The sequence below is a fragment of the Mastigoproctus giganteus genome, chromosome 2 (assembly GCF_048544385.1).
Source record: "Mastigoproctus giganteus isolate SK-2022 chromosome 2, ASM4854438v1, whole genome shotgun sequence".
In the NCBI taxonomy this organism is placed as follows: domain Eukaryota; kingdom Metazoa; phylum Arthropoda; class Arachnida; order Uropygi; family Thelyphonidae; genus Mastigoproctus; species Mastigoproctus giganteus.
Window position 1 is genome coordinate 80675431 of NC_143576.1, and position 18230 is coordinate 80693660.

Sequence of the window (18230 nt, forward strand, 5' to 3'; positions counted from 1 at the left end):
AAAATAAAAAGACCGTATATCTTTTCAATTATATCTAGTAACACAAAATCAAGGAACTTCATTTATTGATAGCACCATTATAAACTTCGAAAACTGCTATGAATAACGGATTGTTTTTTGAAATATGTATTCTTCGCAAAGCTGCAATAAATAATAAATAAATTTTCTGTTTATACTCCGGGACGACCAAACGGTCAGAGGAGTTCGCATGATAGATTGAACACAAGATTTTCTAACAATACAAATTGTTAGAAAATATTACAGATAACGTGTTACTGGCAGCAATAGGTCTCCAAGAGAACACCTACAAACAGAAACAACAGAAAGTCGCAAACCTGAATACCTGTCGGATAGTCAGAGATTTCCTGACTATCCGACAGGTGTTCAGTAACACGAGACATTACAACCACCCTGTGTACTTGGTAGCAGTACCCGTCATGGAGTGGAATCTCCCAATCAGGGAGAAATAATATAAGAGCAATAATAATAATAACTCCTTGGTGTGACGTGAGAACACTTTGCGGGAATGCGTCAGAGTTTCAAGGAAGAATTCTTTTACAGGGAACTGAATGAGAAAAGTCTGATTTTGATTCCGTTAACCCTAACGGGACCAAAATCAGACTTTTTGAAAATTTTTTTAGAAGATCAAATATATATCCAGAAGCCGACCGGGCTAGCCGAGTGGGTAAAGTGCTTCCCAAGCAACCCAAAGGTCGTGGGTTCGAATCCCGCCTCGGGCTTTGATCAAAGTACTGCAAAAACCTTGGGAGGTGCATTATGGCCACAGAAGCCGATGCGCCAACAACTACCAAAAAAAAAAAAATATGTATTTTTTTTTTTTTTTTGGTAGTTGTTGGCGCATTTTTTTTGGTAGTTGTTGGTAGTGGAAACGTATATATCCAGTATTCGATATTGTTGCCTACGACAATTACGGTAAAACAGTAATGCAAAATATTGTTCTACAAAACAATTACAGTAAACTGAAGGTTTTTTTTTTTTTTTTTTCAAATCCGCATTGTGTTATCAGTTTTACGCCAGTTTTTTTTTTTTTTTTTTTTTTTTTTTTTTACCGTTTCCACTGTGGCTTCCAATAGATGGATTTTCTTGATTTTTGGTTGGTAGGTACAATACATATTGAAGAAAGGAAATACGATGTTGTTATTTTTCAAAAACAATTCGTTGCAATTCTTTCCGTTAGTTTCTTATGCCAAGAAACAGTTGCGTACATATATTATTTTTCTCCCTGTCGGCTACGTCAGTCACCTTGGTAACGCTGACGTGAATACGTCAATCACCTTGGTAACTGTGACGCACTTAGCTTCAAAGTCAATTACGGCTCTGTGTAAGTTGATTCGTTCTAGCCAGCTGCGAAACGATCTGGTGCGAATTTCAAACGTATGGAGAGTAGTAGTAGTTGTAGTAGTAGTAGTGGCACTTGATGCAAGAAAGCAAGTGTAGGAGCTTATGCAGCATCAGCCAAAAAAAAAAAAAAAAAAATCACACCATACCCTCCAATTGCCTGTCCAGTTCCTCCTTAAATTTATTTAACCTATCAACTTCCACAACGACAGATGGAAGTTTGTTCCAGCAATTAACCACCCGCTGGCTAAAGGCAAATTTCCGCACATCTATTCTACATCTATCCTTTCTTAATTTGAACTTATGTCCCCGTAGGTTCGTATTCTGAACAAGTGGGAGGATCCCATCAGAATTCAGAGTGCTCAACCCATTCAAGGCCTTATAGACCTCAATCAGATCACCGCGCAGGTGCCTAGTCTCCAGCCACTGCAATTTGCAGAACTTAAGCCTCTCTTGGTAAGAGGATCCCTTCATTCCATTCATATAGTTTGAGTTAATTAATAGTTTTTGCTGAACTTTAAAGGTAGGAAATCAAAGAAAAATATTCTGTTTATGTATATTGAGAGTTTCAATTTTGTATATTGAGTAGAAATTTCAGAAATAATTAGTTTCTATCACGAAGCCGGGTGTCAAATTACAATTAAAAATTAGGCTTAAAAGTGCAGGCCTCATATACTGTTCAAAAAAATTTAAAAGGCCTTTTAAATGTGAATTTGCAGTACCGATATCTATATTTGAATTTTGAAATACTGTATCTTGCTCACAATATTTACTGCATTCGTACAGTATGTCATACCAAATGACCAAACTTAATAAAAATTCAAATGAAGTAAGTTTATTTTCGATTGATTGGATTTCGGATTTCGTTTTCATGTCACTGGTATGTTCATAAAGGTATTTCAAAGGTAGAGAAAATTGTGGTACTTGGTATCTCACACATTTAATACTTTCGAGGCGACATTCCCACCTCGTTGCTGACAGTGGTTTTGGAGTAAGATGTTTGACATGCTCTTTTAATATATCCCAGCATATCACAGAACTTGCAAAAATATTATATATGCTTTGTAAAGTCCCAAAAAATGAATTTGCAAGAGAAGATAATTTGAAATGTCTCCAAGAACTAAATTCAAATTATGACTTCCGCAGGGCATATACTGTGCTTTGGAATTCCTTTGCAGGATAAGTGCTTTGGTAAAACCAGTATTATTAACTTAAAATTTTCTCAGAAGAAAATTTAAGTCGACTTTTTGAATAATTTCGAATTCACTCGATCTCTCGAAGGTAGAAAGCGAAAAAGGGCCGAGAAAACCTAGTCGGTGGTATATATAGCCTTCAGAGTACGATAACTATGCAAACGCTGGCAACGTATAATCGTACGTCTGAGCGACTTGTAAGGGAGATATTTTAAATATATTTGAAAGAAAATATATTTTTCCCTGTTCTTTGGAGAATTCTTGGCGGGCTTTCAGATAATGTTAATGACATGATTATCGACATTTTATTTCTTATGTATATTAAAAATATGGCGATGTCGCTAGATTTTGCGACAGTATTAAAACAAAAAAAAATGAAACCATTTTTATTTTGCAAAATCAGTCAGCGGCGCGGGGCCTTCAGAAACGCGGGGCCTTGTGCGTTCGCACCTCCCTCGGGCTGGCTCTGTTATCAACAACATTGTTCTAAGTATGGACAGACTGTGCAAAGCCTGCATCGGCAGTAGGAGTGGCCATATCTCTACTGAGTACCATCTCTTCCCTTTGTTCCATCTTTGGCAGTGACATATCTGTATCATGGTAGCCAGTACTGTGTTGCCATTTTTTAATAAAGTCCCTCTGTATAGTTTTGTTTTCGTTGTTGTGTCGGCGTTGTTTCCTTCATCATTTCTGTACCTCACGAGGTTCCTTTGGTACGCTTTTCCCATATCCAGGCCACTCCTATGAGAAGCTATAAGTGAAAACCTGACTGATAGTCAGGTTTTCACTTATAGCTTCTGCACACCAGTGTAGATTCACTTAAATTCTGCACACCAGTGTAGAAAAATACATGATGGAATATCAAAGTGGTGAATTGCGTGTACAATATGAGAGCAGTATATTTAGTAGTAAATTTAGTTTGCTCTATACTTGTACACACGAAACGTAGGTTACATTTGTATAATTATTTCATTTTAAATAAAAAAAATTACTTTAAAAAAAGTACTACTCTAGTAGAAGAGTACGGTGCGATTTATTTAAAATAAATGCGATTTCCTATATTCAGGTATATTCGTAAAACTAGTAAAAAAGTCAAAATAAAAATAAGCAAAATGGAAAATCAAAATTCAAACACAAAATTAAAAAAAAAAAAAAAATCAACATTTTCACCAAGTGAGTTTTATTACACTAAATAACTTGTAAATGCATGTGTAACAACCAAAATATCAAAGAACCATTCGTCTAAGTCATCATACTTGCACAAGGATTAAGTCCACTATCGCATTGAGCAAATTACCCTCAAAAAAGATAAATTCACATGAAAAGTATTATTGACGTTAAAAATATTCTTAATGCCGTTATTTTGACATTAAAAACGTTTTTACTGGAGGAGTTATTCCAACAATTTTGAAACGAAAAACCGTCATGCCAAAAGTGTCACGAAAATTTATTCCAATTTGATTTATCTTCTACTGGACCAAACTAAATGAAATTTTACCCGGAGATCGTTCTTAGCTCTATGGTAGAGGAAAAACTTTCAAACCTCTGAAAATTGCAGTAGCTTTTCCAGGACAGTGAAAAATATGAACTTGTGATCAAGGAAATTTTCTGAGGTAATAAACGGAATAATGAGGACATATAGCATATCGTTGGAAAGCTAATGAATTTAGAAAAAAAATATTAAGGTTTTAAGATACAAAAAAAAAAAAAAAAAAAAAACATTTCGGAAACTGGGAAATTATTACTTTTATTATTATTATCATTAGCTATATGGTGCAAGGAAGCCTGGGGCTTTTGTTGCACCAGCCAAAAAAAAAAAAAAAAAATTCCTGAGTTACCCAAAGAGAGAGAGAAGTAGAAGGAAATCACCAAGAAAGAGAAGAACGATGACATCCAGCTCAGACCCTTGGTGTGCGAAGCCCATACTCACTAGATATGAGCTCCTGCGGTTATTCGTTAAATCCAAAACGCATCTGGCTTCAAGTTACCTGGCGTTTAAAAATTGGATGTAATTTTTTTCTTTACAGTTAAACTCTGAGACTGGCAAAGAGTTCTGCACATTTATGAAAACATTCTTAAACTTGGATATGTAATCAGATCTTTCTATAAATACTATACATATTGGAACAACTATAGATGGTATTTACTCCTGAACTATGGGCCATGCTGAGGAAATTCCGCGAACTAGGCCACAATGTCTATGTGTCTGCAATTCTGCCCAGACACGATAGGAGGGATTATATGTTAAAAGCCTTGTGGATTTACTCAAGACTTGAAGGACTCTGCAAGGCTTTTGGTGGGAAATTTCTATCAGCTTGGCCCACATTTGTAGGTAGAAGGAATTTGTTTTGTAGAGACGGGGTACATTTAAACAAAGGTTGTGCAAAGGTTTTTGCCAGTATAATTGGGGATACTTTAAAGGTTCAGGGAAATTGCTAGTTAGGGGGGATGTGGGTAATATTGCCATGCATTTATCTGATAATATTGGTCAAAGTAACTCTTGCACATACCTTAAGAGTTCTTATTTGTTAATTCTTATTTGTTAATTTAATATGTCCAACTGGACATATTATCTAGATGTTCTTGGGGCAGAAACGTTTCAAGTGAGCGGGTAGCTAATGCCAGAGAAGCGGGCCTAAAAAACTTCAAGGGTTGTGTTAGGATTGTTAAATATACAAGAACAGTAAGTCTTAATTGTTTATATAGTAATGTTAGAAGTGTCGTCAGTAAAATGAGCGAATTCGAACTACTGGTTAAAACAAGTAACGCGGACATAATAGGGCTTACGGAGACGTGGTGCCACCCGGAAATTGGGGATGATGAGTTTCAGTACGGCTTGTATAATGTATTTAAGAAGGATTGGGTAGATAGAAGTGGTGATGGGGTCATTTTTCATAACAGAAGCAGCCTGAGTGCGACGATAGCTTTCCCGGATTCAGATGTTTCACATGCTAACATAGAATCTGTATGGTGTGAGATAGTTGGAAACAAAGGCATAATGCGAGTAGGAGTAATCTACAGACCAGGTGATTGTGAAGATTATGAGAAAAGCCTCTACACACAAATGGAATGGGCAAGTAAGCGTCAATGTCTTATTATGGGTGATTTCAATTTGCCTTTAATTGATTGGAGTAAATGGGAAGGAAACTCGACATGGGGAACAAAATTTTTAAATCAACTAGATGACTTATTTTGAATCAACATGTCAGGGAAAGTACTAGAGAAAAGAATATCCAAGACCTCATCATCACCAATGAATCAGATGACATAACAGGGCTGACAGTAGAGGAACCAATAGCAGGAAGTGATCACGGAGTTCTACCGTGGACGATGATGAGAGAGGTAGCAGTAATAAAAGGCAAAGGAATGGGTTTTAATTTCAGAAAAGGAAATTACGATGCCTTCAGGTGCTACATGGCCTCTATCAACTGGGTAGATATCGCGCAGAGAATGAATACAATTGAACTGTGGTATGCTTTTAAAACATTAATCACAGATCCCTTGAATGCATATTTACCATTAAAAAAATACTCCACGAGGAGGGTTCCAAGTTGGATGAATAGTGAAGTAGCCACATTACTTAAGCAGAAAAAAGTAGTATGGAAAGGTTACAGAGCAATAAAAAGTACTGAAGCCTATAACAGCTACAAGATGATCTGCAATAGAGCCACAGAAAAGGTTCGACAGGCAAAAGCAGTTTATGAGAAATCACTAGCAAACAGAGCAAAGGGGGGGGATAAGGAATTCTTCACATATATAAATGCCAAGAAGGACCTTTACGGACCATTACGTAAGGGAAAGGGGACAGTATTAAATACACCAGCTTCCGTTGCAGATGAACTCAACGGTTATTTTGCATCGATATTTACAAATGAAAAACCTTTTGTGGCAATGGGAAATTGTGGGAGCGAAGTTGAAAAATATGTAATTAATGATATTGAAATTTCGCAAGATTATTTAATGAAAAAACTTCCGAGCCTACAGGCCAGTAAGTCTCCTGGAGTTGATGGAATATACCCTATAATCTTAAGGGAGGCGGCAAGTGAGTGCATTGAACCATTGAGGCTAATTGTGCGAGCAACACTAGATTCTGGGGAGATTCCCTTGGATTGGAAAAGTGTCAATGTATCTACCATACGTAAGGGTGGCTTTAACAGTGAAGTGGGAAATTATCGACCTGTCAGTCTGACTTCAGTGGTAGAGAAAATCATGGAGGCAATGATCAAGGGTGGAATTCAGGATCATTTGGATAGAATTGAAATTCTCAAGGATACTCAGCATGGTTTTGTAAAGAGAAAATCATGTTAAACAAATCTGGTTCGCTATTTTGAAAGGGTCGCTCACGAGCTGGATTTAGGGAATAATTTCGACATTGTTTATTTAGATTTCAGCAAAGCTTTTGACTCAGTCCCACCTGACCAGTTGCTTTATAAGGTGGAACAGGTTGGAATCACTGGGAAAAATCCATCTAAAGCAGGATGGCTTCAGGGCAGGAGACAGAGGGTTGTGATAAATGGCTATTCCTCAGATTGGGTTGATGTAAGAAGTGGGGTACCCCAAGGATCAGTATTAGGACCACTGTTGTTTTTAATTTTCATAAACGGCATCGATGAAGGGATAGAGGGCGTGATGTCTAAATTGGTAGATTAGTTAATGATCACTGTCAAGCTGAACTTGTTCAGAGAGACCTAGATAGACTTCAGGAATAGTCAGAAAAATGACAGCTATGCTTAGCTATGCACCTAAAGAAAGTCATCGAGCTTCTTGAAAGGGTGCAAAGACGAGTAACTCGCCTGGTGAGATCGGCAAAAGGGCGTCATTATGAAGAGAGACTTCGAATATGTGGGTTGCAGAGTTTGGAAACTAGACACCTTAGAGGAGATTTGATTGAGGTGTTTAAGGCTCTGAGAGGCATCAGTAAAATGAATGAGGACGAAATTTTCAAAATTATAAATGATGTTAGAACTAGGGGACATAAATTCAGTTTAAGGGGGGAAATGTTTAGATTGGACTGCAGGAAGTTTTATTTTAGCCAGCGAGTTATAAATTACTGGAATAAGTTGCCTACATGGGTGGTAGAGGCTGACAGTTTTGGAGAAATTCAAAGGTCATCTGGTTAGTACATTCGGGTGAGGGAAGCGCATAGGATGACAGGTTTAATTTCCTTTTCTTTTATTTTTTATTATTATTTTTTTTTATCATTGTTTTATTCGGGTTTTTATTTATTTATTTTTTTTTGGCTAGTTCAGCATAAGCTTTCTTGCACCATGCGGCCATTACTAATACTAAATACTAATACTAATACTACCTAAAATCTCTTCAATGTAAAAATTATATATCCAACTTTAGTCATCACAGACCAATACTTTTAGTAACCGATCAGTAATTATTATTAATAAAATAAAAACATTGTTATATTATTATCCATGAATTTTATTAATATCTGAAAATTAAAACGTTTTTAACACCTGCGGATGATTCTTAAATGTAAAACTGATTAAATATGCAAGCGGCAGGACACATGATCTACTTGGCCCAGAATAGTGTCAGTAATTTTCATCAAAACTTCCTCAAGGATATATGGCTGATATGGTGATTGACAACATGCCTTCCTGCGGATGCACTCGGATTTCAGGTGCAACCGCAATTTAGACAATATTATGCTGTAGTAGTAGTAGTAGAAGTAGAAACAGCAGTAGAGACATGCGATGCAAAGAGCAAGCTTATGTAGAATCAGTAAAAAAAAGAAAAAAAAACATTTCACACACCCATTCCCTCTAAACGTTTATACAGTTACTCGTTGAATTTATTTAAGCAATCAACTTCCACAACGACAAATGGATGTTTGTCCTAGCAATCAACTACCCGCTGTCTAAAGGCAAATTTCTGCACATGTATTATACAATTGTCTTTGCTCAATTTGAATTTATGCCCCTTAAGGTTTGTAATCTGAGCAAGAGGAATCAGAAATGTGATTCCACCTTCAATCCAAATGTTAATTTGGGGTTAGTCAAAATCTGGCTGGCTTCTTCGATGGTTTCCGTCTCTATGATGATTCCCGGATTCCTCGTTTTTCTGATTGTTTTTATTCGTGTTGATTTCAGATCATCAGATAATTCTTGTACAGAGTGGGTCTTTATACTTTCACTGGAGGTGGTGTCGTCAGTGGTGGGTGGTCTCAGCCCAACAATATTGGGAGTTTGCAGAAGAGTTTTTCTTTTGGCAGGTTAGTTTTTGGTTAGTAAATTTTCGTCGAGTACATTGGAGGAATTCCTCAGCGTTTCTGCATACGTGGGTGCACGCTGTTCCTCTTTCGCACCACATTCAATATATGCCTGGAGCTTGGCTGTTTCTTGGCTCTCAGTGTATGGTTCGGTTAGGACTGTATCTATCTTGTTCCAGAGGTTGACAATTTGCTCTCTGAGAGCTGTAGTTATCCTGTTGTTCTGTTCTTTGAACATGGTTTCAAGGGCGGCCTTGAGGAACATCGCCTTCTGGGGAACGGTACCCTCCTGCAGTGAGGGGTCCAGAGAGGATTCCAGTTGTTTTTCGTCGTTGGCATCTCTCTGGCTTGGCTGGTTATCTTGGATTTCTTTCAGTTCGGTTTTCGAGCGCGTCACCCCTCCAAATTGAACACTGTGGACTTTATATACTTCCTCTTGGTAGTCTGTCGGGGTCCAGTGCGAAAGTCCACCACTTCATCCTGGTTTTCTGTGATGATGGAGTCATCGTTGTGATTCAGATACGTAATGTCCTGGGTGTTTTCAGGCTTTGCCTCCATGTTGAATAAAATCCGGATTTTCGAGACTGTCCGGTTTAGCGAGGTTTCGTGGGTTTCCTGTTATAGTTCGTAGCTCGGTGGAGATTGACACCCGTCCCGTATTTCTAAGTAAAATAGGGGCTGAGCAAAGTTCGTCAGCAAAAATTTGGGCTGACCACCAAATTTTTGCTGACGAACTTTCAGATGGGGGGGGGGGGGAAACGGCCAACAGTTAAAATTCACCTAGAGGAGTGGGACTAATTCCCTGTGACGATTCTAAGGGGTGCAAAGAAACAATTGTGACATCTAATATGCTGTATTGTATACTGGGGAAAAGTTTGCGTAACACCATGGAAAGTTTATGATGGAGAGGGGAGGAACACATACATCGTCATTATTTGGCAATTTTGCGCTTAAATCAGCGAAAAATGGGACTCTGACTTGGTCCAAAGTTACTCACAGTTTGGAGCACCCCCAGCCAAGATCCAGACTTCAGCGCGGCAACCGCGTTATATCGGTTCACTTCCCTACGTCCTCATTGTGGTCCCCATGGTGACCATGCGGTCTCACAAACAAAGGAAATAGAGAAAAATGTGAAATCTGGTAAATACCCCAGGAATTTCACAAACTATGCTCAGCACAATGTTCCACATGTTGATAACTTGCTGTATGCAGAAAACTTTATCTGCAGACTGGAAAAAATACACATTTTAGAACTAAAAATCAGGAGCGCGAAATAACGTGTCCATCCGTAGATATACTCTCAAACTGGTCCCCTCCTATCGTGTCTGGGCAGAATTGCAGACACTCAAATTCCATCCTAATTGACGTTTTTTTTTCAACAGTGACCTGTACTTGTTAAGTAATTCCGCCGGTTTCCTACTCTTAATATCATTAGTGCCAACGTGTACAACAATATCACCATTTGTGCCCTTAAAAGAAAGATGATATCTGCTCTACAACGTCATCAACCTGTCCCCCTGGCAGACATACCCTGGTCCTGTTCCACCTGTCCTTTTTACACACCATGTTTCCAATTTCCCTGACAATAGAGTCACCGACAACTACTAGTTCCTGCGGTACCAGCGCATTCTGCCTTGGGGGTATTAGGTAGGTGGCCATAATTCAGTAATCACTCAGTGTATATCTGCCGTAGGCTTCTGTGACAATTTATGACTTCCTGATAATTTAGATATATCTATTGCATTTTTATTCTCTCCCAGGAGCTGCATTAATTCATCTGATATCCATTTAGGTTTAAACCTTGAACAGTATTTCTTAGTTGGTATGAAAAACCTACTGTCCTACAAGATTAAGTCCCTGAAGGCTTCCCATTTTGAATTCACCGTTGGTAACATCATAAGTTGATCCCACTATACAGAATTTAAGTACTTTCTGAATCCACAGCTGTAACCTTTACGAAAGCAAAAACCCTTGCCCTTACCCCTAATGGTAGTTACATCTATAAGATGTAACTACCATCAAGTTGTTACACCGTAAAGTGGCATAGTTTCAAATTGAGGAAAGACAGTTGTAGTATAGATGTGCGGAAAATTGCCTTTAGCCAGCAGGTAGTTGATTGCTGGAAAAAACTTCTAACTATTGTTGTGGAAGATGATAGCTTAAATTAATTTAATGCTGGAGGGAAGGTCTTTTTTTTTTTTTTTTTGGCTGATGCTCTATAAGTTTGCTTTCTTGCATCATATGTCTCACTAATACTAATGATAAAAAGTAAATCCCACATCAATGCACTATGATCACTGCCACCTACTGGTTCCTTTATGTGCAGATTCTTAAAGCATCAAGAATCACTGCTGATAATCAAAACAAGAATATAACTCCCTCTGGTTGCCTCTCGAATATGATGCTATAGAAAACAATCATCCAATAAATCCGTAAAAGTCTTGCTTCTGTACTAGTGACCAACCCATAAGTTCCAGTTAATATCCGGGAAGTTAAAATCCGTCAATATAAGACATTCTGATTAAATGGCCCACTCTCTTTCTCTGTACAGTTGTTTGTTGTACCCATCAGAGTTAGGCATAAAACACTCTCCTACTCTCTTTTTAGCTTTCCCAGTGCTTATGTTACATCAGACTGACTGAACATTGCATTGCCCACCAATATCAATTGGATGCACTTCCAGAGATTTTATGTGTTTCTTAACTAACAGCATAATCCATCTTCCCTTCCTGTCCTGTCTATCCTTTCTTGGATTCCCTAAATTCCAATTCTTTCATTTGTGTGGCACCACGTCTCTCATATCCCAACCATATCTGCTTTTGATGTCTTTACCCGCACTGGAAATTCACCAAATTTAATTACTATTTTCCTAGCAGTGGTGTACCTGCCAGTATACATACTCCTATTCTTAATCTTAGTTACCCTAACACAACTCATGTATTTACTTGTTCCCTGATGACTCCCAGCAGCCATTGAAGTCTCGAGTACATCGCTGCCAATTCCAACAGAAGCAGTGCAAGAATCACTTTCACTTCTTCCTGCGACTACCGTTAATCTATTAGTCTGTGTATACCCCCAAGCTAGCAGTTTTCCGACACACCTAACACTACCTCGACAGCATCCGGAAATATTCTTGCACCCTTTCCATTTAAGCGTATCCCATTCTTAGTCTCTCCTGATAACGAGCGCAGAGCTCGATGAGAAAAATTCTACCCCATGTGCCATGCAATTTCGCTCCAAGCTCCAATTGATTGAGAAGGTCATCATCATAATCTCCCCTCCTATCGTGTCTAGGTAGAATTGCAGACACTTTTAAATTGAACCCTAATCCGCGACTTTTTTCAACATTTACATGTACTTGTTCAGTAAGTCCGCAGATCTCCTAATCTTAATGTGATTAGTGCCGATGTGTACAACAGTATCACCCTTTTTGCCCTTAAAAGATGATATCTGTTATAACCGTCATAAACGTTTGCCCCTGTCACACATACCCTGGTCCTTTTCCACCTATCCTTTTTGCAAAATATATTTCACGTCTTCCTGACAATAGATTCACAGACAATAACTGGCTCTTGGACCCTATATCATCCGAACAATCCACCTGCTATACAAGGAAGTTAAATTCCGCTTGAAACTGATTAACCAGATCATCCACAACCTTCCGTATTTCAGATGAATTAAACAAGGCTGTCCACTCTCCGGGCAGCTTTACACACTTGCTATAGTACCATTCCTAAATAAAAGAGCAACCAATATTATATACTGTGTAGATTATTATATTAGCATTACCGGTAATTTAATACATTAACTCGTATTTGTGTCTGTAAATTGCGTGTGCTCTCTGGTCGATTTGCCTGTTTGTTGGACGAAAAACCCCCCAGTTTCTGGGGTAAAAAAACCTTACTATCTATGCCTGACACCGACTAATTCAGCCACGGAGTGAAAAAAGTCCATTAAATTTCCTCGCGTCATCGATGGAACTCGAACAGGGGCCTTCTACAATTCCAACGAGAGCTACTACCAGAGTTTCTGGCCTCTTTGCCACCGGGCAGGCGATCTCCTGGAAAGCGTGCCCGATGCCCGTCTACACCATGATGAGGTGGGCCACGACTAGATATGTGCTTAGCCAAGTGGAGATAGACCATTACAATATTTGTCTGCACTGAAGAGGGCAAAGTCCCACACCCACTGGAGATAGTGCTATACCAGTGAGTGCCACCAAATCCCGTACCCACAGCTACCCAAACTTAGGGTGCCAGCATAGAGAAAAAAATTAATAAATGAAATCATAATTAAAAAAAAAAAAGTTAGTTAAAAAAACAAAAAAGTAAAATAAACTAAGATAAAAATTTATAGAGAAGAGTAGGAAAAAAAATTAAAAAAAAAATAAATAAATAAAAAATAAATAAATAAAAAAATAAATAAAAATAAATAAATAAAAAATTAAATAAAAAAAGTAAAATAAAATAAAACAGTATTAAAAAAACAAAAAAAGTAAAATAAAATAAAGAAATATATATATAGATACAAAGTAAAAAAAAGGAAATTGTTAATAAAATAAATAATAAATAAATAAAATGTGGCGAAGTAAAATTATATAAAATAAAATAAGATAAATAAACAAAAAAACCAGTTGCCCAGACTTTCTTCTATTTTCTCTAGCCGGTATGAATAAAGAAAATAGAAGAAAAGAAAAAAAAAAAATTACGCAAAAGTAAAAATAAAATATATTAAAAAATAAATAAATAAAATAAAATAAGAAAAAGAAGAGAGAAAGAGAGAAAAAAAGAAAGCAAAGAGAAAAAATATATATACTGTATAAATAAATTTAAAAGAAAAAAAAATAGATTAAAAAAATTAAAGTGAATTGTCTAAGATCGGACAAATCCCGCACCCACTGGAGGCAGTACAAGTAGAAGGGAATCACCAAGAAAGAAAAGAATGATGATATCCAGCTCAGGACCCTGGGTGTGCCAGCCCCATACTCACCGGATGTGATCCCCCTGAAGTTCCCCTGTAAAAGACCAGAAACTCTGAATTATCTTAAGAGTGAATAAAACAGTGGCAGTCAACTCTTCACCATAACCCAAAAGTCCATCACCTTCAACTTGTGAAATATGAAACTGAGCCAATGCCAAGAAACTGCGTTCTTAATTCCTGGAATTGAAACATTGAAAACTGTTTTCTTTCTCTCCAAAGCGTATGTATTTTTCCTTTTTTCGATTTTGTACATAAAATGTAAATAGTTTTTGTTGAAAATGTATCTTCTGTGTATTATTATTAGCCATATGGTGCAACGAAGCCTGAAGCTTATGCCGTACTAGCCGCCAAAAAAATTTCTAAGTTACCCTGAGAGAGAGAGAGAGAGAGAGAGAGAGAGAGAGAGAGAGAGAGAGAGAGAGAGAGAGAGAGAGAGAGAGAGAGAGAAGTAGAAGGGAATCACCAAGAAAAAGAAGAATGATGATATACATCTCAGAACCCTGTGTGTGCCGAGCCCATACTCACCAGATGTGAGCCCCTGGGGTTAATGTTTAAATTAAAAAAAAAAAAAATCTTTCTTCTGAAAGACATTTATTGGCTAAAGCCTCAGAATATGAAAGAGTTTACTTATGCATGGGTTAATGCACACACACATCATTTATACTACCAAGGTAGTTTATACATCGTTTTAATTATATTTCTTATTGTGAATACTTTACAACGAGTTGCCATGCTATTGTACTAGCTTGAAGAAGTAAAGCTTCACCTATGGAGTAGACTATTGCTACTTATTCTCGGCGGTTACCACCACCCAGACGATACCGTTTCGAAGCTTATTGGTTCCTCATCGGTGAGTGGGAATGTATGTTTTGTTTGGTTGTTTTTAAGGAAATTCTAAACCATTTCTTTTATAAATTTGTTTTTGATGTTATTTCTGCAACACTTTTCGAAGGGCTGTGGAAATAACGTTTTGAGTTACTAGCAATACTAACATTGATGACATTTTAATGATTTTGCTAACAGCCGAAGGAGGAATTTATCTTAGAAATATGTGTATAAAAATTTGTTTATAATTTTATTGTTAGAATAAAATCCTCGAATTCTATTTGAATGATATTTTTTCGAATTCTGTTTATTTCGTAGATCCAAAGCACAGTGCCTAATACAGAAGATTGCCCTGACATGTCATCTTGCGATGTGGGGTGGTTGCAATTAAACTAATGAATTGGGCTCTTCGCGACTCAGAATGAAAATAGAAAAATGATGTTATTCAATACACTTTATAAATTATATTGCAAAAGTCGCAAACACTGTTATTTCAGTTTTGTCGTCGCAGGTCAAATAGTGAATCTACCCCATATCACAGAGAAGTAAGATATTACTCTGTGCCCCATACCAAAGTCGCACGTTGGATTTCATGGCTTATAGTTACGTCATGTATACAAACATGGATTCCACATTACTAGCACACGTGGTTTTTGCCGTGCGTGCCTTGTGCCAGTTTATTTGCATGATGTATCGTTCTTGTTCTCAGAAGTGAAATGCATGCGTGTGTGTATATATATTGACATTCATTGATTTTTTACTGTTTTAATTATTAGGCTTATTTTCCACATGCAAGTTTATTATGGAAAATGACGTGGAAAACGATGGAATTGATTCTGGAAACGAATCTAATGGAGATGATGCATTTTCATTTGATTTGGAAAGAGAACAGTCAACAGCTAGAAGCAGTCATGCGTTAGAGGATGAAGAATTTAATTTCGAAGTGCTTAGCACTGAACAGATTGTGCAACATATGATCGACTGCATCAAGGAGGTGAACACTGTTGTGCAGGCAAGTAAAACTAACTCATGATGTAGTAAGATATTCTATGTATATTACATAGAGTATCATAGTATTTTGTAGCACAGTATGTAAGGCAATAAAAAAAAACAAACTTTGCCAAGTCTGAACGTAATTGTATCGAAGGTCATGGTGTGTGTTTATCAAGGTCTTTGTTACTCTCTTGGCAGCGAAACTGTCATACTGTGAGGTGTGCCACCGTGGTAGCCCGGGAGTACTATTATTGATTTGGTATTTTGTTAAAGGGGTGAGGGATTTGTTGTTGTGCTTATTGCAAACGTTAATCTTTACGGACTATAATAAAAGTCAGTAAAGATTGGTTAGTTAAATCGCTAACCAATTAAAAAAAAAGAGCGAAACAGTAATTAGGAGTATAATTTAAGACTCCCTGGATTTTGAGGATAGAGGAAATAATGCTTTGCATACAACTGAACTAGCCGAAGATTTTTCAGTCTTGGGTGATAATTTTGCAGGCCATCAGGGGCTGTAGTTTTCCTTATGATCAAAATAATGTGGATTTTATTTACTGCTACATGCTGATTAAAGCTTAATGATTGTTTGAAATGCCGATTCGATCAGAGAGAGAGAGAGAGAGAGAGAGAGAGTATATTATGAGTCTTATCAATCAGTTCAGTCCTGGAGAGATTATGCAGTGGTCATAGGTACAATTTTTCTCAGTATGGAAAGTGCTTGTAGAAGGGACAGTTTTTACACGGGTTGGAAATGGGAAGGGGTGCAAAAGTATTTACAAGGAAAGGATAGATTGCAAGAGTATATTATAAGAATAGGATAGATTGCAAGAGTATATTATAAGAATAGGATATGGGAAGGGATTCAAGAATATTTGCTAATGCTGTGTATAGTTCGATGGCAACAAGCTGAGGCAAGATTGACAATTTCAGTGCTTCTATTGGGACATATGGCAACTTAAAAAGTAAGGTGTCAGAGTTTTACTGGGATTGGCATGGGAAAAGTGGGCGTATGGACTGTTAGGGTTATAAAGAGCAAAAAGAAGCACATATACTTGCATGTATACTGATGCTAGGAGAATAATAAAAAAATTTCACGAGTTTCAAATATTGGTAAGTCATCAAATGCCAACATTGTAGGTATAAGAGAAACATAGTGTCACTCTGATATTAGCAATGTGGAATTTGAATATGGCAATTATAATGTATCATTATAATTGCCATATACAGAGGATATATATGAAAGAAGGCGGAAATTATGCTTTTGGTTAAGATGAACATAGCCTCTAAAATGTTACAACCAGTAAACACTGGCCAGTGTAACCTTGAGTCAGTTGGGTGTGACATAAACACTGGAAAAATTAATGGAGGCACTGGTTAAAGAAGCACTGCAGGATCATCTGGACAAGAATTCAGTTATAGCTCAGACACAGCATGGTTTTGTTAAGGGCAGGTCTTGTCTGACCAATTTGATTGGATATTATGATGTAGTCACAAAAGAACTGGATGCAGGGAATAACTTTGATATTATATATTTGGATCTTAGAAAGGTTTTTGATACTGTTGCGCATGGAAGACTGCTGCACAAATTGGAGAAGTGTGGCATTGGAGGCAAATTGCTGCTATGGATAAAGGGATGGTTGAGTGGCAGAAGACAGAGAGTGGTAATCAATGGACACTACTCAACGTGGACTAATGTTATTAGTGGAGTTCCTCAGGGTTCAGTGTTGGGTCCATTGTTGTTTTCTGTATTTATAAATGATATTGATGATGGTGTATCAGGCTTAATGTCCAAGTTTTCAGACGATACCAAGGTTGGCAGGGTTGTTAAGGACACTACTGATACTATGCTGCTGCAACAGGATCTGGAAAGGTTGAGCAGATGGGCTGAGAGGTGGCAAATGAAGTTTAACATTGACAAATGTAAAGTACTACATATGGGAAACAGTAACCCCAGATCAACGTATCAACTCTCTGGTACTACGCTGACAGTGGTAGAGAATGAAAAGGACCTGGGGGTAATTGTGCTGGCAGATATGAAGTTCTCAGAGCAGTGCAGACGAGCTGCAAGAGTAGCTCATGGTGTCTTGTCAATGATATACAGGAATTTTTCTAGCAGGGACAGGGATGTGATTATTCCCTTGTATAAGGCATTGGTCAGGCCACACCTTGAGTACTGTATACAGGTCTGGAGGCCTCATTTCAAGAAGGATGTAGAGCTGCTGGAGCGAGTACAGAGAAGGGCAACAAGATTAGTGAATGGAACAAAGGGTTGCTCTTACGAAGAAAGGCTTAAGTTTTGCAAATTACAGAGCCTGGAGACTAGGCATCGGCGAGGTGATCTGATAGAGGTGTATAAGGCTTTGAATGGCTTGAGCATGCTCAATGCCGATGGGATTCTTCCTCTTGCTCAGAATAATCACCTGAGAGGGCATAAATTCAAATTGAGGAAGGACGGATGTCGGATAGATGTGCAGAAATTTGCCTTTAGCCAGCGGGCAGTTGGTTTGTGGAATAGACTCCCATCGCTTGTTGTTGAAGTTGATAGCCTAAACAAATTTAAGGCTCAGCTGGACAGGTATTTCGAACGACAGGAGGGGTGAAATGGGAGTAGTGGTTGTTTTTTTTTTTTTTTTTTGGCTGATGCTGAATAAGCTTGC

General features: G+C 37.7%; 1 protein-coding gene across 3 annotated transcripts in view; it reads left to right on the plus strand.

The window, feature by feature from the left end:
- The first annotated feature begins 15362 nt into the window (after positions 1 to 15362).
- The window catches only part of LOC150089360 (E3 ubiquitin-protein ligase arih1-like), a 269746-nt gene continuing 266878 nt past the window's right edge, over positions 15363 to 18230 (plus strand). For all 3 annotated transcript variants that reach the window (XM_090368540.1, XM_090368542.1, XM_090368541.1), the window contains exon 1: positions 15363 to 15592. In XM_090368540.1, coding sequence (XP_090224666.1) covers positions 15383 to 15592 — 210 coding nt within the window. In that variant the 5' untranslated portion in view covers positions 15363 to 15382. The remainder of the gene's footprint in view (positions 15593 to 18230) is intronic.